At 42.7% G+C, this 24,572-nt stretch overlaps 1 protein-coding gene across 4 annotated transcripts in view; it reads right to left on the bottom strand.

Annotated features, from left to right (window-relative positions):
• ITPR2 (inositol 1,4,5-trisphosphate receptor type 2) overlaps positions 1-24,572 on the bottom strand; it is a 518,259-nt gene that overhangs the window by 348,882 nt on the left and 144,805 nt on the right. For all 4 annotated transcript variants that reach the window (XM_073621752.1, XM_073621753.1, XM_073621755.1 and 1 more), the window contains exons 3-7: positions 20,365-20,480; positions 3,876-3,962; positions 3,301-3,459; positions 1,817-1,915; positions 1,649-1,732 (exon numbers count right to left, since the gene is read on the bottom strand). In XM_073621752.1, the coding sequence (XP_073477853.1) occupies positions 1,649-1,732; positions 1,817-1,915; positions 3,301-3,459; positions 3,876-3,962; positions 20,365-20,480 (545 nt within the window). The remainder of the gene's footprint in view (positions 1-1,648; positions 1,733-1,816; positions 1,916-3,300; positions 3,460-3,875; positions 3,963-20,364; positions 20,481-24,572) is intronic.

Genomic DNA, 24,572 nt, shown 5'->3' with positions numbered 1-24,572 from the left:
CTTGAAGAATGCAACTGAACTTTGAAAAGTACACAGTCTTTTTGCTATTAGTAAATCAACCCCTAAGTGTGCTGGTGTGATGCAATGCAGTGCCATTCAATATGAATGGCACACCAAGGCACCTTCCAGCATGAGTGCTGCAAAAAAAAAAATTGCATGCAATGCATATCTATAAAAAGTGCATCGGGCAACAGCAGTGCTGCAAAAAAAAGGCATGCAATGCATATCTATCAAAAGTGCATCAGGCACCACTCAGAATGAACGGTATTGCACCAGCACACTTAATGTGCATTGGTGCATCCATCTGTTCTTGCAGTGTCAGAACGTTTTTTGCTGTGCTATTTAGAATAAATGGCATGCATTACATCATGTTATCCCACTTAACATGCATGGCGTTTATGTGCACATTACCGCAGAAATGCAGTGTGAACTAGCCTGAGGCTTTTATTTGGCACAGTGGGGGAGATTTACCAGAACTGGAGCACTCAGAATCTGGTGTACATGTGCATGGTATCAGCTTCTAACTTTAGCTTGTTCAATTAGGTTTTGACAATAAAACCTGGAAGTGGATTGGTTTCTATGCAGATCTGCACCAGAGTTGCACGCTCCAGTTTTAGTACATCTCCCCCACCGCTTCAATAAATAACCTGCAAAGATCTACTTTTTACAAGCTGGCAAATGGCTAAAAATGTGAAATAAGTTCAATCAACCCTCAACAGTTTATAACAATTTTTGTTTTAAAGTAGAACTCCTGTCAAAAAAAAAAGATAAAAAGATAAAAATGAATCACGATTTAACAGATAAAATACAAAACCAGCTTTTTCTACAAATATTTATCTTCAGTGCAGAAATGTCCCCCATAGTGTTCTTTTTCTGCCACTAGATGTCCAACACTGCCCACTTCCCCTTAGCCCAGGTTGCCCTGGACCCACTCAAGCCAATGATTGGACAGGGAGGGCAGAAATGCACAGCAATGACCTCATCTCTCTATCACTCTGCTTTCCCCTCCTATTAGCATGCCTCTTGTCAGCACATGAACTGAACTTGCTCCTTGTATGGATTTTCCTCACACTTCACCCTGCTGTACAAGTACTGCAAGAGGTCAAATTTAGGTACTCACACTGCTTGCAATAAAAAACACACTTAATGAAAGCTGCATTCATTTATGCCCTTTATACCTGCTTAGTATTCAGCTTTAAAGTTTTTTTTTTTATGGGTTTTTTTTTTTAATTTGTAAATCACTTTACCTGCTTCTGTCAAAGTAAGACTCTCTGTGCCAAACACAATGACAGCTGAGCCAGCTGGCACCGGCTTGTTTGTAAACAAAGCCATGTGATCAAAATGGTTGGCTCTGACTGATCACACGATCAGTAGTCACGCTGATTAGTTCCCGATCATTGTAACCGACAGAGCAGCTGTCAGGTACCACGCTGTCACAGAACTAGCAGCCAGTTTAAGATTTCTATGAGAAAACCATTTACATAATTGTCTGCTTCTCTTTACTGCAGGAGAAGAGCATGTGAGAACAGGTCTAAAGGGGGAGGGGATACTTGATGATGTTGTAATGTTTTATTTCAATATCACAAATTCCAGGGATTGTCCTCCAAAGGAACACTCCCAATTTTATTTTTAGCTGTTAAAAACTCACCCCTTTCAGAACATCTTCCCGATAGTCGCTGTACTTCATAAACAATGTAACTTTCCAGCTTGTGTTACAATTAACAGCGTTCACCTGAAACAAACATACAATGATTTTAATACTGTATTTACACAAAGCACATCTAATTGTGATGACTTCAGAATCGGATTAGATTACCTCCTTACAGCCGGGGTTGTCCAGAAGTTCTATATTACTGGCGTGAAGAGGCTGGCCAGCGTTCACCGGCATCAGAACTACCTTATCGCCTACGACCACCTACACATCAGACAAGGAGAGAATCAGAAGAGAAATTAAAGTGGAACTAAACTTAAAGAGTAACTCCACTTTTGTTGTGAAAAAGAAAGCATTACCCTCTGGGTGTTCTATGTACATTGCAAGGATTTTAACACACTGCTGCAGATTCCTACTTTTTGTTATTCTGAAGAAATAGCTGTCTGTCTGTGTCCATATTCAAAATTAATGGGAATGGGAGTGATTTCATAATTATCAATAAGCTGCTGCACCTGCAGTGTTTTAATGAGGAAAGTGGCAGAGTCTGCATCCCTTCAGACGTGTTTTCCCTTTAGGAGTATCTCACAAAAAAAAACAATTTTTGTTGCAAGGGGAAAATCAGTAAGCCAGTCACTCAAGCAAGAATGTTTCTGGGGGGGGGGGTTCTGTATACCATCTGTGTACAGAACTTCTCCAGGTAGCCATATTGCATTGCATTTTACAGAAAATTACAAAGCTGCAGACTGAAAAGGAAAAGGTAATTTTGAATAACATTCAATTACAATATGATTTGTGATGAAATTGTATAAACCATATTATTTTTTCATTGCAATTTTTTTCCCCACGAAAGTAGAGTTACCCTTTAAGTAGTAAAAAATCAACCAGAAGCAGGCAGCCCTTATTCAAGAAGAGACATATAGGGGTTGATTTACTAAAGGCCGATAGGCTGTGCACTTAGCAAAGTGCAATTGCACTCTGCTAGTGCATTTGCACCAGAGCTTAGTAAATGAGGTGAAGCTTCACATTGCAAAGAATACCCCATGCTTCACATGCAAGGAAAATGAGAAAAAAACAGCATTTTTGCTCACACATGATTGGATGATGAAAGTCAGCATAGCCTCTGCTCATTTACTAAACAACTGCTTTTGCGGAGTGCAATTGCACTTTGCAAAGCACATAGTCTTTTTGCCTTTAGTAAATTAACTCCTATATCTCTTCTGCAATAACAAACACTTACCTGTCTGCTTGTAGTCTTCCATTGAATGTACACCTAGCTGCACATACACAGCTCACTTTGCATTGCTGGCACACTCCGGCTATGTCAAGATAACTGACTCCTATGCACATGTGCAGGATGGTGTCATTCCCCCACCGGCCAATCAAGAGACTGAAAACCCAATACCCAGAAGGGGCTGGGAAGAAGGTGACAGCAGCCGGTGAGGGATGTACCTGCATCACTGGAAGGTGACGGAGGTGATGGTTTCTGGGGCTTTAGTTCTGCTTTAAAGAACTTAGGAACTCAAGCTGGCCATACACGGTTAGTTTGCTTTTGTTCAAGATTAGCACCAAGTCAAAACTCCGTGAAAATTTGCAATCTTTTTTTTTTTTTTTTTTTTTGTGAACAGTAAATTGGACCTTTAAATACCCACATTGTCTCCTTCACTCCTCAGCTTCCAGAATGGCTGAATGTAGAACCAGGAGCCTTCGTTCCCTGCCGCGTCCAGGGACACCCGCATGGCATTCTTCTCCAAAAGCGCCGGCAGCCGCTTGTTAACCGTGAGGTATTTGTTACTCTTAATGTGCAGCAGCTGTAAACAGGGGAGTAACAAAATGGAGTCAGATGTTGGATTGGTTGCAGCACCCCAGTTTCAGAAACACAAAGTATTTCAGGAGGGGAGAGCATGGGCTATGGTCTCTCCGCTGGTGTTAATATGGAGGGTGTGTGACAAAGAGAAGGAGGACAGAAGTAAGAGAAAAACCTGCGTGTTTATTTACTAAAACTGCATTAGGACCATTGCAATGAACAGTACCCCAGAGCAACCACTCAGAATCCATGCTGGACTGGTCGATAATCTGAATTCTGATTGGCTGCTGCAGGTACTGCATTGTGCTTCTTGAGCTGTTTCCAGAATTACCCCAAAAAGACAGAGATAGAGGAAAGAACAGGATCCCCCGGCAGGGTGAAGTATGAACACATTGTAATTCTTCGGTAGGTTGGACCAACCTGTATGACATTGCTGTACTTTACAATCTCTCCCAGAAGCTTTTTGTTCTCTGACTCGTTCTGTTTCTGTTCAAGTTCTGCAGCATGCTAGGAAAAACAGAGTACATGTAATCAATAATTATACAGGATAATGGTATTATCATTTAATTAGTCATTGGGAGGGAGAGAGAGAAATGGAAAAGAAAGGTGGGGGGAAAATCGAGGACAAAGAGAGAGCGAGAGAGAAAAAGCCACCAAGACAAACAATTATTCTTAAAGTGTTTATAAAGCATAAACATATTTTACCTTAATGCATTCCTTTGCATTAAGGTAAAAAATGTTTAGATGTCAGCACCCCCCCCCCCTTTTAACTTACCTGAGCCCTCATTTGATCCAGTGCCGTGCACGTCTGCAGCTCTTCTCTCCCCTCACTTCTGGGTCTTGCTGGCTTTGCTGGGGCATTGGGAGCTGTTGGCTCCCAGTGCTGTCAATCAATGCCAGTTACGAGGGAGCAAGGGGTGGGGCTGAGTCCTGCTGTCTGTATCAATGGACGCAGCAGCAGGGCTTCAGCTTCCCAGGGGGGCACTGAACAGAGGGGAGGGGCCAGGTGCGCCAGCAAGGAACCCCAAAAAGGAGGTTTGTGGCCGCTCTGTGCAATTCCATTGTAAGTAGTATAGACATATTTGTTATTTAACTCCTAGGCGCTGACTGCACAAAAATACGCTGCCTCTCGGCGGCCGCGCCTTAGCGCCGATAGAGCTGTGCTGAGAGCGCCGCCCTGCGTGCTTCCGGCACAGTGACCAGCAGATCACGAAAAACTCCCAATTGCTTCTTAGGATCAGTTTTCCAATTACGTGACCGCCGTGACAGCCAATCACATGGTCACGAGCCCCGCCTCCCTGAATGCCAAACTCCTTAAAGGGTCGGCGGGATCTGGCGTCAAGGGGTTAAACAAAAATTACCTTTACAATCACTTTAAATATTATAAATAATAGTAAAAGGGTTTTAAAGGAGAACAAAAGGCAAAACTTTTTTTTTTTCATTTTGGACATTGGGAAGATTAAAAGCACGGTCAGGTTTTTTTTTTGTTTTTTTCTGCCATCTGTGTCCAACTGGGAAGATTTACCTTCATTTCCTGTCTCATAGCCAAATCAGGAAGTGATAGGAAATTCTTCTAGGCAATCTGTCTTTTATTCATCAGGGTCACCAGAACTATTGTTCCCATTGGAAGATTTTCTTTATCAATGTTCTGAAAATAACCCCAAATTTGGGATCTCTTTCACTTTTTCCTCTATTGATCATCAAGACCAATGAAGAAAGTTAATCTCCCTAAAAGCAGCCATACATGGATTGAAATTTGGATGTTTCAGCAGGGACCAGCCGAATTTCGATCCATGCATGGACAAGGATGTTCTACAAAAGTCGTTCTATCGATCGACATCTATACCACCACCCTGTCAGATTTTCCCCACTCGATCAGCTCCGTAGGCTATAGCTGTCTGATCAGTGTATTCTGACAGAGAGGAAGTCAGAATACAATAGCTCAGCGTGGAGGATTCTCCCTTCCACATTGAGTGTGCAGATGGGGGAACCAAGTCTTTTTTTATTATTCAATCTGCTAGTTGAACGAAAAAAAATTGACTCATTTATGGGCTGCATAACAGGGATACAGACAGCAATAAAACCCAACAAGGGGTCCTTAATAAAAGGGGAGATTTTAACAACATCCACAGAATAACTATAGCCGAGGCTTTTTAAGTAGAAATCCAGGCTAAATAAATATAATCTAAACAAAAGAGCCATGTGTATTATTAAATCTTGGTCTCCTTGTGTTTTCCTTCCTTTAATAAAAACCGGTCACTGCTGCTCTCTCTCCTTTTCAAGGTGACTGGTCTTGTCTCCGCCCCTCCTGTAGTTTTCTGCAGGCAGACTGTAGTGGGAGGGGCTGTTAGGCCCCTCCTACAGCTTAGTTCTCTGAACGAGCCATGTACAGCACAGATATGATGTTCCCTGCTACTTTTCACAAGGTAGTATCTGTATTTTAAGGCAGTTAGATCACACCAAATAAATGTACAGCATTTCTGGCTATTGAAGAATATATTTAGATGAACATTTTTGTGACTAGAGTTTAAGTTTTAAGTTTCAGATACAGTAGGGGAAGGGTTAGAACCCTTGTCAGGTTTTTATTGCTAACCTAAATTAGGTGTTTATGGGAGCCAGCTATTGTATGTAGGCAGATGAAATAATAGTATGCCTGTAGGCAGGTGCCTAGCCTACAAGAGGGTTAATGTGTTTTTCTTTCTGTGTTCCTGTTTTTCCTGACTGTCCTGTGCCCTCAAGTTAATTGGGCCAGTCAGGTGCAAAATGTTACAATGTCTTGATGTCCTAAGGTTGACCTGTGAGCTGGGGGTAACTGAGCAAGAAGGGTCATACCATATAAAAAAGTCTCACCAAATACCCTGTGAAGTTCCTGATCTGTTCCAGAGGAAATACTACCAAAATGTAGCCATTACTCTCTTGGAGGAGGGGGGTGATAGAAGCCCAGTCAAGGGTTCCCAGTGGGGTCTTGAACCTGGAGACCCTTGTGGGCTTACATGTGCCAATGTTGGACTTTATTGCCTCTGTGGATTACTGTCAAATCCTGTACTTATGTTGCCTCTTGTTGTTTTTTGCCTAAATGGACTTTTGCCTTGAAGGGATTGCTTTATGGACTTTACCTTCTGCCTAAGGTACGCACACTTTATGGGGCACTAGAGAACCTTGTATGGGAAATTGTGTGAGGATGTCTTTGGAACTGTTACTTGTCATATACAAAATCTACCTTGGTAAAGGAACTTTATTTGTTCACCTTCTTTGCCTGGTCTAAAGTCTCTTAAAGGGGTACATGCACAGTGTATCAAAAGAACAGGGCTCACAACATAAGGGGACTTAGAGAAGATACAGTACAGAGTGCTATCCAGAGGAAGTTATTGTGTCGCTGTCAAGGACTACAGTGTCTGTGTCACATGCAAAGCAGCCAACCAGCCAGGAGATGGGTGACATGGCCAAGATGAGGGTTACTCTGGTAGTGAAGGGGGTTATGTGTTTGCCACCTTCACTGGTGGTCGATTCCCCACTTTCTGGGACCAGATCAGAGTGCCTAAGGACACAGCCTGAAGTCACAAGAGACACAAGAGAGATGTAGAGGGACCCCGGGAGAATGAGAGCAAGCATGGAAAAAGGAGAAAGAGCATTTCCTGTATCATGTAGCAACACTGAACAGGTCACTGTGAGAGAGTTGATGGTGTTGCTGGATTGGTGGAGGCCGGTGCAGGCTCTGTGGCACCGATCCCTAAATGCTGCACACCTGGGAAAGTGGTGTTTTCTAACAAAGAACGTGTCTGAAGTGTTCAAGTGTCAACAGTGTAAGAAGTCAACCACAGATTACAAAGGGTTAACGATGAGAGTTGCTGCCCGCTTCTAAGTCTGGAGTTCTGCCTTGTTGATTTCACATGACCACCAATTCCTGCCTAGAGTTTAGGCATTAGCAAGTGCATGCAGTTTCTTAGTGTCCACACTAAGGCACCTCAAGCCCCACCCACCACTTGGCATAGTTGCCAGGATACGCCCCCTGCCTACACCTAAAGTTTAAACAGTAAAGAGACTATGTCCTGTCTCCTGTTCATGAATGAAGCATGCCCAGTCAGTGATTAGTGATGCCAGACCACGTACTGTGTTGTGATAGGCCCTTGCTACATTAGAGGCAAGGTAAACGTGCACAAGTCTGGAAGCCCTTTGCCTCCACGTGGTTCCTCTTGCCAGAAGCCTTGTAATCATGGCACATCAGTTCCTGCCCTGCAAGCAATCCACTACCAAGCCTGAGCCTGTGATCTTGGACACTGGGCTGGTCTCCTTGTTGGTGATTAGACTGTTTCACATTGCCGCAGATGATCGTCTGATTTCTCCCCATGGGCATGCTCCCTGAGCTGTCAAACCCTGCTCTGCCACTACTCCTGCTGCCACTTCGCAGGTGATTCTGCCTATCTCCGTCCTACATTCCATCTCTGGTTCTCCGGGTCCCTCGTTTGTTGGTGCTGAAGGACCACACTACGATTCCCCCATCAGGGCCGGTTGACTGCATGCTGGGAGAACCTGTCAAGGGAGTCATGCTTGTTAGGGAGCCTACATCTGCTGTATCCAACCCTGGTCATATGGAGGACCTTCGGGAGCTTGTAACCATCTTGGAGTCTCTTCTTGTGGGTGCTACTGTCCCACCTATGAAGCTGTCTCAACAGAATGCTAAACCAGCTACCCCAAAGGTGCCAGAGGTACCGGCACCTGCTGCTAAACCTGAGCCGCTTGACTCTGCAATGCCTGCCAGGCCACTGCTTCGAGATTCTCTGGTTCCGGATTCCTCAAGGAAGCTTTCCACTAAGTCATTACCCAGTGCCTGGCAGACCTTCCTTCTGACAGCAGTGAGGTTGAGACAGTCCCGTCCTCGCTTTTATCTCGTGCACCAGATTGTGTACCAGAGCCTACACAGGAGAGTTAGGAGGATTATTACAAGAAGTTCCAGCATCGGGATACCAACTGCCGTACTATTGATTCATTCCTCCCAAGAGGTACTGCTTCTCTCTATTGTCACCGCATTTGTTTATCACATGTACAGAGGTACTTTAACAAATATGTAATAAAGCGTTATGTGTACAAGTTACTGTATGTTCCGGCAAATCTGTTTTTGCAACTGGAGCATGAGCGCCCCAAAATTTACAGCCAGGCTGTATGGAAATATCTGCATGTTCCAGAACCTCTGAGGGATCTCAAGCTCCAAAACAAACACACCAAGGTGGAATCTCACCACCTCTTTAAGGAACTCAATGTGAGACACCAAGTTTATATGGACCAGGTTGAATTTGTTAAGCCAAGCTTTACCTGTCCGGTCATACACCAGATTAAGTGTAAGCACCCTGTCATAGGGGAATGGATTGATTTTCCAGAACCCTTTATTTGTAATGTGATTATACGATTATGTTTGATATTATTGATGCTGCTCTTTTATGTTGCACTACAGTTGCCACAAGTATTAATCGTTTTTCCTGCTGTTGTACTAAAAAGAAAATAGATGGTCTAAAGAAAAAAATGTGTTCATATTTTTGCACTTTAAAAGCATTTTAGTCTACATTCGTGATATTTTCTGTAGGTGTTGGGTTAACCTGAGCCGAAGATGGCTCAAACCCTGGGGGGGGTTTATGTGTAGGCAGGTAGGATTAATGTGGGTTTTTTTTTCTATGTTCTTGTTTTTCCTGTCTGTGCTTGTGCCCTCAAGTTAATTGGGCCAGTCAGGTGAAAAATGTTACAATATCTTGATGTCCTTAGATTGACCTGTGATCTGGGAGTAACTGAGCAGGAAGAGTTAACAATTTTCCATTTTTGCCACGTTTAGCAGTTAAGACCCCCTCTGAAGGTCATACAATATAAAAAGAGGTCATCATATGCCCCTGTGGAGTTCCTGGTCTGTTCCTGGGGAAATACTGCCAAAATGAAGCCATTACTCTGTTGGAGTGGATAACCCCCTTGGAGGGGGTTAATGATGGAGTCAGTGTTTCGAGTGGGGTCTTGTACCTGGAAACCTTTATGAACTTTCAAGTACCATTGTTGGACCGTATTGCCTTTGCGGATTACTGCTAAATCCTGGACTTTAAGGGATTTATGTTGCCTCTTGTTGAATTTTGCCTAAATTGACTTTTGCCATGAAGGGATTGCATTATGGACTTTGCCTTCTGCCTATGGTATACACACTTTTTGGGGCACTAGAGAGCCTTGTATAAGAAACTGTGTGAAGTTGTCCTTGGACCTGTTATTTGTCATTTACAAACTACTGCAGTAAAGGAACTTTATTTGTTCACCTTCTTTGCCTGGTCTGAAGTCTTATAGGGGTGCATGCACAGCGTATCAAAAGAACAGGATTTACAACAAAAGGGGACTGAGTAAGAGAAGATACAGTACATGGCTCTAACGTACAGAGTGCTATCCGGAGGAAGTTAATGTGCCATTGCTAAGGACTACAGTATCTGTGTCACAGACAAAGCAGCCAAGGAGATGAATGACATGGCCAAGGTGATGGTTACTCTGGTAGTACAGGGGTTTATGTGCTTGGCACCTTCACTAGCAGCCAGTTCCCTACTTTCTGTGATTGGATCCACGGTACAGTGTGCCCAGGGACCCAGCCTGGAGTCATGGAAAAGAGAGCTGTAGAGGGGCCCGGGAGAATAAGAGCAAGCATAAAAAATGAAGAGAGTGTTTTCTGTATCCAGTAGCAACACTGGACTGGTCACTGGGAGGTGACAATATTTCTGGATTGGAGGAGACCAGTACAGGCTCTGTGATACTGGTCCCTAAATGCTGCACAACTGTAAGAGTTGCTGCTTGCTTCTAAGTCTGGACTTGTGCCTTAATGTTAATTTCACTTGACCGCAAACTCCTGCCGAGTGCAGATTCCTACTGTCCCCATTAGGGCACCTCAAGCCCCGCCCACATGCTGACAGTATAGAGATTTCACAGCATCCCATGTGTATCAACATGAGGTTTATCAAAAGGGATGCAAACCCCCAACTCCATCAGGACGGGCAGTGCCGGTGACGGAACACTGTATACCAGTGATAGCGAACCTTGGCATCCCAGATGTTTTGGAACTACATTTCCCATGATGCTCATGCACTCTGCAGTGTAGTTGAGCAACATGGGAAATGTAGTTCCCAAACATCTGGGGTGCAAAGGTTTGCCATCACTGCTGTAAACCATGGCAAACTCAAGCAATGAAAGGCTGACAGTGGCCACAGCCATTTGCGATCATTGGTATGTAATTACACGTGCAGAGATTACCTGTGAGTTTTTGGCCCTGGACAGAGAATGTTTGCATTCAGGGCTAATCATCCACAGGTAATTGCTACATGTCAGATTATATGCACCGGCCATGAATGGCTGCAGGCGATGTCAGCCTCTGATTGGTTTCCAGCCCATAACTATCTGCAGGAAACCTGTCTGAGTCACCTGTAGGAAATCACAGATGGCCCCAAATGCTCCTGTGAATGAGGCCTAAAAAATAAAAAAAGACAGCAGAAAAGCATTTAATAAGTAATTTTCAGATAATTGCAGTGGATTTCGAAGAGGTCCACATTAATTATGAATTAGATCAGTGTGTTAATTGAATTAATAACACAACTGTGTGAAAACAGTGGCAGACATTCGCAAAACATGAAGTGCTACGGCACTCACAAATGTTCAGCTTCAAAAGGTAGAATGTGATGATGATATAATGATTTGCACACATTTGCATGGTGAAACACTAGAGCTAAACTGTGTTCATAAAAGCCCCCTATGTGATGTTGTGCAATTTACAATGCATCTCAGCGGGCCTGCTTATTGCACAACAAAATGCACAAAATACACGTCCTGTTTCTAAAAACACTCCACGTTTTAGATACTGCAAGCATACTTTGAGTTTCCTTCTTCCTTATTTTGGCTGTTCTGCATTCAGTTCCCATCACAACTGAGGGAAAGAGGCCATTTTCCTGCGTGACAATATTTGAATGGGCGGCTTTCACTGTATTTGTTGATAAAGAAAAAAACAAAGATAAAAAGGAGACAAGCTGACTAAGGATGGAGAAAAGAGGACAGCGTGGAAAATGTCACGACACCCACACAGAGGCCGTGAACTCTGGCTCGGCTGGCACAGTGAAGGCGTATTGTGAGTCACACCTCACAGAGGCTTCCTCCCAGGCCTCGGCTATGAAAAAACGAGCAGGCGTGTTTTTCACATGTCAATGGAGCAAATGTATTACCCTGTTACTAGGCCCAAAATCCCTGGCCTGGCCAATTAAAGAAAATAAACAAAAATAATATATACAATGCCTTAAAAAACTATTTATACCCCTTGAAAGTTTCCATATTTTGTCATTTTACAACCAAAAACGTAAATGTATTTTATTGGGATTTTATGTTATAGACCAAAACAGCACATAATTGTGAAATGGAAGGAAAATGATAAATGGTTTTCAAATTTTTATTATTTAAAAAAAAAAAAAAAAAATTTATTTTACAAATAAATATCTGACAAGTGTGGTGTGCATTTGTATTCAACCCCCTTTACTCTAAGACGGCTTTCACACCGAGCAGCCCATAGCGTCGGCGGTAAAACGCTATTTTTAGCAGCGTTTTACCGTCGGATGTGTGGCGCATTTCGGCCACTAGTGGGGCGCTTTTACCCCCCCGCTAGCGGCAGAGACAATGAAGTAGCTGTTTGAGGGCGGATTGCAGGCGCTATTTTTAACACTATAGCGCCTGCAAAACGCCCTCAGTATGAAAGGGGTCTAATACCCTTAACTAAAATCTAGTAGAACCAATTGCCTTCAGCAGTCACCTAATTAGTAAATAAAGTCCACCTGTGTGTAATTTAATCTCAGTATAAATACAGCTGTTCTGTGAGCCTCTCAGAGCTTTGTTAGAGAACCTTAGTGAAAAAACAGCATCGTGAAGGCCAAGGAACACACCAGACAGGTCAGGGATAAAGTTTTGGAGAAGTTTAAAGCAGGATTAGGTTATAAAAAAATATCCCATGTTTTAAACATCTCACGGAGCACTGTTCAATCCCTCATCTGAAAATGGAAAGATTATGGCACAACTGCAAACCTACCAAGACATGGCCGTCCACCCAAACTGACAGGTCGGGCAAGGAGAGCATTAATCAGAGAAGCAGCCAAGAGGCCCATGGTCACTGTGGAGGAGCTGCAGAGATCCACAGCTCAGGTGGGAGAATCTGTCCACAGGACAACTATTAGTTGTGCACTCCACAAATCTGACCTTTATGGAAGAGTGGCAAGAAGAAAGCCATTGTTCAAAAAAAGCCATAAGAAGTCCTGTTTGCAGTTTGCGAGAAGCCATGTGGGGGACACAGCAAACATGTGGAAGAAGGTGCTCTGGTCAGATGAGACCAAAACTTAACTTTTTGGCCTAAAAGCAAAATGCTATGTGTGACAGAAAACGAACACTGCACATCACCCTGAACACACCATCACCACGTGGTGACAATATCATGTCGTGGAGATGCTTTTCCTCAGCAGGGACAGGGAAGCTGGTCAGAGTTGATGGGAAGATGAATAGAGCCAAATACAGGGCAATCTTAGAAGAAAACCTGTTAGAATATGCAAAAGACTTGAGACTGGGACGGAGGTTCACCTTCCAGCAGGACAACGACCCTAAACATACAGCCAGAGCTACAATGGAATGGTTTAGCTCAAAGCATATTCATGTGTTATAATGGCCCAGTCAAAGTCCAGACCTAAATCCAATTGAGAATCTGTGGCAAGACAGAGCCAGAGCTATTTTGCAAAGAAGAAAATGTCACTCTCTAGATGTGCAAAGCTAGAAGAGACATCCCCAAAAAAGACTTAGAGCTGTAATTGCAGCGAAAGGTGGTTCTATAAAGTATTAACTCAGGGGGGCTGAATACGAACACTTTTCACATATTTATTTGTAAAAAATTTGGAAAACCATTTGTTACTTTCCTTCCACGTCACAATTATGTGCCACTTTGTGTTGGTCTATCACAAAAAATCCCAATAAAATACATTTACGTTTTTGATTGTAACGTGACAAAATGTGGAAATTTCAAGGGGTATGAATACTTTTTCAAAGTACTGTACACATACACTCACCAGACACTTTATTAGGTACACCTGTTCAATTACTTGGTAACACAAATTGCTAATCGGCCAATCACATGGCAGTAACTCAATGCATTTAGGCATCTAGACGTGGTGAAGACCACTCGCTGAAGTTAAAACAGAGCATAAGAATGAAATTAAGTGACTTTGAACGTGGCATGGGTGTTGGTGCCAGGCAGGCTGGTCTGAGTATTTCAAAAACTTCTGATCCACTGGGATTTTCACACACAACCATCTCTAGGGTTTACAAAGACTGGTCCAAAAAGAGAAAATATAAAGCGAGTGGCAGTTGCGCAGACTAATGCCTTGTTGATGTCAGAGGTCAGAGGAGAACGGGTAGACTGGCTCGAAATGATAGAAATGCAACAGTAACTCAAAATCCACTTGTTATAACCAAGGTATGTAGAATACCATGTCTGAACACACAACACATCGAAATTTGAAGCAGATGGGCTACAGCAGCAGAAGACCACACCAGGTGCCACTCCTGTCAGCTACTTGTCAGAAACCATGAATCAGGCTGAGACAGAAATACAGTTAAATCTCACTTGTTTAATAATAATAAAAAAAGGTAAACATAGTCAAAACATAGCCAGAAAGGATAGTCAGACAAGCCAAAACGTTAGGGAGCCAGAGATGAGCATAGTAGAATAGCAAGCAGGATCTGGATCCAGAAGGAATGTCAGCCAAGTCTTTAACAGGAACACAGGAAAGCGTCTCTACAGATGTGACCAAGGTGAAGGCAGAGATCATCTGGACTGGACGGCTCAAGTAGACAGGACTGACGAGCAGGATATCATCAACAGGTGAGTCATTGTGGAGAGATAGGAGCTGGCAATTAGCCGACAGCTGAGCGGCCAGCTTTGAGAAGGAAGGGCTGAGCCCAGCCCTGACACTACTGTAAAAACAGAAAACTGAGGCTACAATTGGCAGAGGCTCACAAAATTTGGATAATAGAAAATTGGAAAACATTTAGATGGTAGGGTCCTCCAATGGCCTCCACAGTCACCAGATCTCAATTCAGTAGAGCACCTTTGGGATGTGGTGGAACGAGAGATTCACATCGTGGATGTGCAGCCGACAAATCTGCAGCAAATGGGTGATGCTATCATGTCAATATGGACCAAAATCTCTGAGGAATGTTTCCAACATCTTGTTGAATCTATGCCACATAGGATTAAAGCGGAGTTCATCTTAAAAAAAAAAATTAAAAGGCAACGGCTACAAATACTGCAGCTGCTGACTTTTAATAATCGGACACTGACCTGTCCCAGGGTCCAGCTATACGGGGGAACAAAGCCCCGCTCGTCTCCCCCTCCTCTCTGCGGCGCCAGCATTGTCACTATTGGCGCCACAGCCGCGCCATCCACCCTGACTGGCCAGGCAATCATTTGGGACCTGTGACATGTCCCAGATGACTGCCGGGGGGGGTGATCTCCGTTCTGGTGCCGCGGTGTGCAGTGAGGAAGTGGGAGCTGAGACACTCTAAAAAGAGGGTATCCGCTCCCTCCCCCTCCCAAAAAAAATGACATGCTAAATGTGGCATGTCAGGGGGTCACCTCCCTTAAAGCGGAAGTTCTATTTTTGGGTGGAACTCCGCTTTAAGGCAGTTCTGAAGGCAAAAGCGGGTCCAACCCGGTACTAGCAAGGTGTACCTAATAAAGTACCCGATGAGTGTATATATTAATTGCTTAATCGGGATTTATTAATAAGTTTGTGTACACTGGCATTATTTTCCTACATTAGCCATGCATTTGAAGTGTTAAACACTACAAATTTTGAATGAAGTGCACAACAAACGCAGCTCAGCAGATTCCCATTCACCCTGATGGTGCGGTGTGAATGGCACTTCTGAGGTTGCATTGTATTTCTCTAGATGTAGCAGTTCCTATTGAGATATTGAGATATGTTCACACTGTAGACGATCAGACAGTCTTTTGCTGCATTTTGCATTCCCATGCTTGTGTTTGAGCTGTACTGCCTAACGCAGCTTTTGTCAACAACTCCCTTCTACATTTGACTAATTACTATAATTACTATAACAGCTAAATAAATGTTATAATTTAGCCGGAAAAAAAAATCTGTTACCATTAGAAAAAACTGAGAAACACCACTTAATGGCTCATGGGTCAGAGCATCTTCTCTTTTCCGGGCAAGGAAGATCGATGCTTAAGGTACCTCTGGATACCTCAAAGTATCTTACAGAATATTCTTTTGGCAAAGACAATTTTCTAAGTTGTATTATATGAAACTTGTGCTGAAAGCCCCAGGATTAGTTGATGTGAATCAGACAAATGGTATTTTCAGATGAGGTAGGCCTGCCCTGGAGGTCTATATTTGACTTTCAGTACATGTTTGCATTGAAAACCATTATTTGTATTAGTGATATCTAGTGTATACTGCTGTTTGGTCTTGCATCTTTGTTCTGTATTTGTGGTCCCTTGCAGATGGTATCTGTATTGGACCATGTTTGCTCCTCTATGCCTGCACTTTCTTGTATTTATATAGTTTAAAGTGTTTGTAAAGGTGAATGTTTTATGCAGTAAGGTAAAAAAAACTTTCTGATTGTAAGCAACACCCCCCCCCTGCAGCTTCCCCCTTAATAGCCCAATCTCAATCCAGCAATGTGCACTAGATCCGAGGCTCTCACAGGTCTTTCGCTCCTGATTGGCTTAGATATGGTACCAGGAGCCATTGGCTCCTGCTGCTGTCAATCAGAGCCAGTGACGATGAAGCGTCAGGGCACACTGTGTGTCTTATGGACGGTCAGAGTGGGACTTGGGAGCGAGAGCGCACACGTGCCCCGTAGCAAGCGGCTTGCTATGGGGGCACTCGGCAGGTTTGGAGCCAGGAACGTCGGAGGAGGACCCCAGAGGAGGAGGATAGAGGCTGTAAAACCATTGAACAGAGCAAGTAAATATAACATGTTTGTTATTTTAGGAAAAAAACAAGGCTTTACAATCACTTTAAAGGGGTTGTAAACCCTTACATTTACACAGTGAAGTGAATAGCCTCAGGTGATACACAGAGATTAAACAAATTATTCTACATTAGTTGTACCGGTGTATCCAAAGTCCTATCTCCTCTAAAGGCATACTAGCCTTTACGTACCCTCGCTTTACATACACTCGCGAGTATGGACATATCCGCTAATGCACGTAAAGTGCTTTGCAAGTACGGACACATTAGTGTCTATGGGAAACCAGCTTGACATGGCACTGCTCCCAGGTTTTAACATTGGCGTCTATGGGAAATCTTGGTCAACTTGACATGGCATGCAACTGAACAATAAGTGACAGGGACACCAAACTTGGGGAGCACCAAGACAAGAGGGGACTCAGGACTACAACATATCAGGTTTTGGGGTCAGCCAGCTTGCCTAGGTAATCTACCTTGGATAGAAAACTGGCTAAAAGACAGAATTCAGAGAGTAGTGGTTAATGATTCTTACTCTGAATGGTCTAAGGTTATCAGTGGTGTACCCCAAGGTTCAGTGCTGGGACCCTTACTTTTTAATATTTTTATAAATTATATAGGGTCTGGGATTAAAAGTACCATTTCAGTCTTTGCAGATGACACCAAGCTATGCAGTGGAATAATGTCCTTACAGGATGTCTCCAATTTACAAGCCAACCTCAATGCACTGTCTAATTGGGCAGCTATGTGGCAGATGAGGTTTAATGTTGATAAATGTAAAGTTATGCACTTGGAATGGGAAGACTGCATTTCCACCTACATCCCCTCTATGATAGCCAAAGATAGGTTCATTCTGCTTAAATTTATACATAGGGTCTACTTCACCCCACACGGAATGGCCAGAATATACACACATCTGGACCCGAATTGCCCCAGATGCGGGACTGAGGAAGGGACATTCTGGCATATGGTTTGGGCCTGCCCCAGGTTCAGAGCATATTGGGAAGGAGTAGTGGAGACGCTTAGCGACATGGGGGGGACTAGGGTACCACCAGAACCCCTGGTACTCCTGCTGAGCTACCTAGGCGAGGTGGATGGGGACAGATACACTAAGCTCTGTATTATGTTCTCGCTGTTTTATGCCAGGAGGGAGATAATGTTACACCACTGGAAGTCTGCCAACCCACCCACTCTTGAATCCTGGTGAAGGTTGATTGATTTAGTATTACCCTTATACAAACTCACCTATAAAAGTAGACAATGCCCAGGCAAGTTTGACAAGGTGTGGTCAGCCTGGATGGAAGCCGGGGGGGGGGGGGGGGGGGGGGGGGTAACCTTTCATTGAGAGATATGGATTTATACCCGGCAAAGCGTGAGGATAACCACTGAGAGGAACATGAAATGTTTACCCAGCTTCCATGTGATGAGGTATGGACTCACTTACATGCTAGGGGAAGAACTACTATGTATTTAAGGATTTATAATCTCAGATTGATGTTTCTCCTTACGACTATAGATATATGGGAACGATATAATGTCTGATGATGACTGAAATGTAATGCTGATTTGTTAAATAAAAGCAATTTCTGTTTAAAAAAAAGTTATGCACTTGGGGGCTAAGAATATGCATGCATCATACGTACTAGGGGAGTACAACTGGGGGAATCCATAGTGGAGAAGGATCTGGGGGTTTTGGTAGATCATAAGCTCAATAATAACATGCAATGCCAAGCTGCGGTTTCCAAAGCGAGCAAAGTCCTTTCTTGTATTAAGAGAGGTATGGACTCCAGAGAGAGAGAGATATAATTTTGCCCCTGTACAAATCATTAGTAAGACCTCATCTGGAATATGCAGTTCAGTTTTGGGCACCAGTTCTCAAAAAGGGTATCGGGGAACTGGAGAAAGTGCAGAGAAGAGCAACCAAACTGATAAGAGGCATGGAGAAGTTCAGCTATGAGGAAAGATTAGAGGAACTGAATTTACTCTGTCTTCAGAAGAGAAGATTAAGGGGGATATGATCAACATGTACAAATATATAAGGGGTCCATATAGTGAACTTGGTGTTGAGTTATTCACTTTACGGTCAACCCAGAGGACAAGGGGGCACTCTTTATGCCTAGAGGAAAAGAGATTTCATCTCCACCACCAAGCTCCTCATTCACTCCCTCGTTATCTCTCGTTCTGACTATTGCAACTCCCTTCTCATTGGCCTGCCTCTCCATAGGCTATCCCTCTCCAGTCTATCATGAATGCTGCTGCCAGACTTATCCACCTTACCAACCGCTCAGTGTCTGCCAACCCTCTCCTCCTCCAATCCCTACACTGGCTCCCAATCACCCAGTGAATTAAATTCAAAATACTAACCACAACATACAAAGCCATTCACAACTCTGCCCCCAGCTACATCACCAATCTTATCTCCAAATATCACCCAAATCGTCCTCTCCGCTCTTCTCAAGACCTCCTACTCTCAAGCTCTCCCGTCTCCTCTTCTCATGCTCGTCTCCAGGATTTCTCCAGAGCCTCTCCCATCCTCTGGAACTCGCTACCTCAACCTGTCCAGCTATGACCTACTTTTGCTACCTTCAGGCGATTCCTGAAAACTCATCTCTTCAGGAAAGCCTATCACGTCTCTAACTAATCTTTGACCACTTCCATTCCATCAGCTCATTCCCCACAGTTACAACCTTTTGTACCACCTGCCCCACCCTATTAGATTGTAAGCTCTTCTGAGCAGGGCCCTCTTAATCCTCTTGTATTTTATTGTATTATAACTGTATTGTCTCCCCTTTATATTGTAAAGGGCTGCGTATACTGTTGGCGCTATATAAATTCTGAATAATAATAATAATAATCTCCAAATATGGAAAGGTTTCTTCACAGTAAGAGCTGTGAAAACGTGGAATAGGCTCCCTCCAGAGGTGGTTCTGGCCAGCTCAGTAGATTGCTTTAAGAAAGGCCTGGATTCTTTCCTAAATATACATAATTTAACTGGGTACTAACATTTATAGGTAAAGTTGATCCAGGGAAAATCTGATTGCCTCTCTGGGATCAGGAAGGAATTTTTTCCCCTGCTCTAGCAAAGTGGATCATGCTTTGCTGTGGTTTTTCGCCTTCCTCTGGATCAACTGTAGGTATAGGATTGTGTATATGGGATTGTATGATATTATTTTTTTATTTATTTTATGGTTAAACTAGATGGACTTGTGTCTTTTTTAAACCTGATTAACTATGTAACTATGTATCCCTGGGTCCCCTTAACGCGCTCCCCAAGTTTGGTGTCCCTGTCACTTATGGTTTGGGAGCAGTGCCATGTTAATTTACATGCATTGAGAAGTGAAAAAAGGTATTGCTTCACTTTAAGTACATTTTCATTTTACATACATGCTCTGGTGGTCCCATTGTGTACTTAAAAGTGGGGTATGCCTGTACATCAGTTTAGAAATACACAATTTACACAGACTTTCTGAGCTTCAGAAGGCAGGGGGCAGGGATCTGATGTCACTCCCTGCACAGCACAGAGAGGAGAGCTGAGTGTAATCTGAGAGTGGAGGGTAAAGGACACACCTACCTCTACACACTCTCATTGGGAAATATAGACAGCTGAAGCTGTCAATCACCTGCTGTGTGCTGAAAGGAGGGCAGGGCCGTCTCCCGAGATTGCTTGGTGTCTGGGTAAATGGTCAGAAGTGACTCATGCAGAAAGCAGGAGGAGAGAAAAGCTAGAAATCACACTAGGTGCTTTGGATTGCGGCAAGTACACACTATAGAAGGCTATTCTTTGTTCAATTTATATTTCAGAGGTTTACAACCACTTTAAATTTAAAACTTTCTAATAAAAATACATTAAAAGAATTTAAAAAAACTTTAAATCTTAAAATTCAGCGACTCACCTGAAGTTTCTTTAGAAGAGCGGCTTCTGTGTTGTTCCCTTGTTTTGCCTGTTTAGCTTTCCAGAATTGCTTCTGAGCGGAGTACCTGCTCATAGGACACACCTTGAACAGACAGTCTGCAAGAAAAGATTAAAAGTAAATATTATCATCTTCTAATTAAACAGCTACAAATGAGAGAGAAATAGAAAGAAGGACCTCAGGCTAAAGATTAATGCCTAACTCCAGCCAATTTTGTTTAGCTTTGAATAGACTAGAGAAAAATTAAAGTCTAATGCCAGGCTTGATTATAAAGGGAGTCCCAGCCAGTATCTAAAGTAAAAAAGCAGCTCTGGCTGTGATACTCATATCCTCGCCAGTACTCTCCCTTGCCGTACCTCAAGATTTGCACATTCTGCCTCCTTATGATACCTCCCAGTGCTTGGTGAATCCTTTATCTTCCATTACGTTTTTTTTTTTTTCATATAAAACAGATTGTTCAGTAAAGAAAACAAGTAAACCACCAGATGAAAAATACCCACATCCATTATAGTTTTCCCTTAACATGCTTCTGTACATTATCCATCCATCAATGCATCAAAACAAATCCTACTAACTAAAAGCATCTGGGGATCTCGCCTCCAGGCATGGTACTTTATTAAAGCTCCACATGATTATGCTCCAAGTGCTAATCTCTTTTTCCACACAAAGCCGACGACATGCACAATACAGCTTAGTGTTGACTCACTGATACTCAACCCTGGGCTCCGATACTCAACCCTGGGCTCCGACACACAAGCACCAAAACCCAATGGCCAGGCCTCACCTAGGAGCTTCCAACACCAATCATTGATCAGGACACATTCCAAAACAACTGTGCATACATTCCAAACTCCCATTCATCACCTACTCCTATACAGAGGACCTGTCGCCCAATTAGAAGCTACTTTATGACCTATTGGAACATGTTCAGTGATGCTCAAGATGTCTAATTAAGTGAAATAGAAGAAGAGCCCTTGTATTAGCCAAGGGAGTTTTCAGAGATCCTGAAAATTATGGGAAGGTCAACCAATAACTTTCTGAGGGCCCCATCCTGTTCTTGGGCAACCCAAGAGTAGATTAACATGTTTAACATCAATGTGAAAGTTATTTCCTGACGGGCGGCTTATTGTGTTATTTGCTGTACTCTGTACATAAACTGTATCTAATCAGCTCCTTCAGCTGCTCTATTCCCATGTCACATCAAAGGAACCCATGGCCTCTGTTATACATTACCAGCATTTTTCTTAGATATGATATAAACCATCCTACGGTTAAATGATTGCAATGATGTCCCACAGTAACAAGCCAAATAATGTTCTTATACAGAAACAAAAATCTTTATTCAGCCAAACACTTTGCTTCTTTTTTTAACTTTGGATAGGGTGGGAAAGGGCGAGAACCTGAGTCCGGTAATGTAAAGGGGTTGAGGATGGAACCACAGTGAGGGACACAGGCATCCGACACTACCAAAAGAGTCGAATGGCAAAGAGGTTTTCTAAGGTTGCAGCACTGGAGCAGAGCAGAGGTAGGAGTAACAGGTCGCCTTTTAGGCTTGTATATACTGCACCCTATAGCAGGGGATTTATGGATTTAAAGTGTATGTAAATCCTAACAATAAATGTCTCTTATCTGCTCCTTGCTTCTGGTCTGTTAAATATACCATTGAAAGTGTTTTGTTAAATCTGTTTGATAGGTGCAAAACTGTTGATCCTGCCAGAAATTGTATCAGCCGATAACTTCCTGTGCTGTCTGTCTATAAAAATTATAACCAAAACATAAATCAATAATCATCACACAAAAATATCCAATCCACAGTAGGTAGCTTAAATAATGTGACAGTTCCATAAAGTATGATAGAAAAGTCCTCACAGAATATTCCAATCACCGTGTTTAAAACAAAGTGCAGTAGCAGATTAACCGTGCTCCACCTTCAACCATGTGTGAGAATGAAATGCAAACTGCGCTTCTTCCTGTATGGACGCCACTTCCAGCTTGCTGGTTCCTATCTCAGGTGCTTTGGAACGCACACTGCGCTCTGGAGACGGCAAGCGCATTCATTTGGCTGTACATGTTGGTGCTGACTTACAGCACCAATAAATGTAAGTGAGCATTTTTTAGATACCTGTTGGAATTGACTTTTTAATAAACATAGTGCACTATGATTTCCAATATGCTTCTCCCGAGACTTTTCTGTAAGATCAATTTAAGGAGACACCTCTGGAGCTGAGAACCATCCCTTTCATATACAGTTGTGCTCATAAGTTTACATACCCTGGCAGAATTTATGATTTCTTGGCCATTTGTCAGAGAATATGAATGATGGCACAACATTTCTTTCACTCATGGTTAGATTTATTATCAATCAACTGTGTTTACACTTTTTAATTCATAATCACAACAGAAAGTACCCAAATGACCCTGATCAAAAGTTTCCATACCCTGGTGATTTTGGCCTGATAACATGCACACAAGTTGACACAAATGGGTTTGAATGGCTATTAAAGGTAACCATCCTCACCTGTGATCTGTTTGCTTGTAATTAGTGTGTGTGTATAAAAGGTCAATGTGTTTCTGGACTCCTGACAGACCCTTGCATCTTTCATCCAGTGCTGCACTGATGTTTCTGGATTCTGAGTCATGGGGAAAGCATAAGAATTGTCAAAAGGATCTGTGGGAAAAGGTAGTTGAACTTTATAAAACAGGAAAGGGATATAAAAAGATATCCAAGGAATTGAGAATGCCAATCAGCGGGGTTCAAACTCTAATCAAGAAGTGGAAAATGAGGGGTTCTGTTGAAAGAAAACCACGGTCAGGTAAACCAACTAAAATTTCAGCCACAACTGCCATTGTTTGGGATGCAAAGAAAAACCCACAAATAACTTCAGTTGAAATACAGGACTCTCTGAAAACATGTGGTGTGGCTGTTTCAAGGAGGCACTTGAAGAAAGATGGGCAGCATGGTCGAGTTGCCAGAAGAAAGCCATTACTACGCAAATGCCACAAAGTATCCCGCTTACAATACGCCAAAACAGCACAGAGACGAGCCTTAAACCTTCTGGCACAAAGTCATTTGGAGTGATGAGACCAAAATTGAGCTTTTTGGCCACAACCATAAACGCTCCATTTGGAGAGAAGTGAACAAGGCCTATGATGATAAGTACACCATTCCTACTGTGAAATACGGAGGTGGATCGCTGATGTTTTGGGGATGTTTTGGGGATGTGTGAACTACAAAGGCACAGGGAATTTGGTAAAATTGATGGCAAGATGAATGCAGTATGTTATTAAAAAATACTGGAGGAACATTTGCATTCATCAGCCAGGAAGCTGCGCATGGGACGTACTTGGACATTCCAACATGACAATGATCCAAAACACAAGGCCAAGTCGACCTGTCATTAGCTACAGCAAAATAAAGTGAAGGTTCTGGAGTGGCCATCTCAGTCTCCTGACCTCAATAGCATTAAGGCCACTCTGGGGAGATCTCAAACGGGCAGTTCATGCAAGACAGCCCAAGAATTTACAGGAACTGGAGGCTTTTTGCCAAGAGGAATGGGCAGCTTTACCATCTGAGAAGATAAAGAGCCTCATCCACAAATACCATAAAGGACTTCAAGCTGTCATTGATGTTAAAGGGAGCAATACACGTTATTAAGAACTGGGGTATGTAAACTTTTGATCAGGGTCATTTGGGTAGTTTCTGTTGTGATTATAATTTAAAAAGAGTAAACACAGTTGACTGATAATAAATGGCATTAGCCAAACACTAACCATGAGTGAAAGAAAAGTTTTTGTGTTATTCATATTCTCTGAAAAATGGCCAAGAAATCATAAATTCTGCCAGGGTATGTAAACTTATGAGCACAACTGTATACTTCTGATCGAAAGAGTTTAATTACTACAAGGCGTATTTGTTATAGCGTTTTGGTGAGTTTGCAATTCTCACACACGGTTGAAGGTGGAGCACGGTTAAAAGACTAATCTGTTACTCCACTTTATGATTTAATCACAGTGATTGGAATATTCTGTGAGGACTTTTCTATCATACCTTTTGGAACTGTCACATTATTGAACTACCTACTGTGGATTGGATATTTTTGTTTGATGATTATTAATTTATGTTTTGGTAATTATTTTTGTTTGTGTTTAAGTACCTTTTTATCTACAATTTTTTTTCACATGTAAGGTGG

Source organism: Aquarana catesbeiana, linkage group LG03 (genome assembly GCF_042186555.1).
Source record: "Aquarana catesbeiana isolate 2022-GZ linkage group LG03, ASM4218655v1, whole genome shotgun sequence".
Taxonomy (NCBI): Eukaryota; Metazoa; Chordata; class Amphibia; order Anura; family Ranidae; genus Aquarana; species Aquarana catesbeiana.
This window is presented reverse-complemented; position numbering and strand designations above follow the sequence as displayed.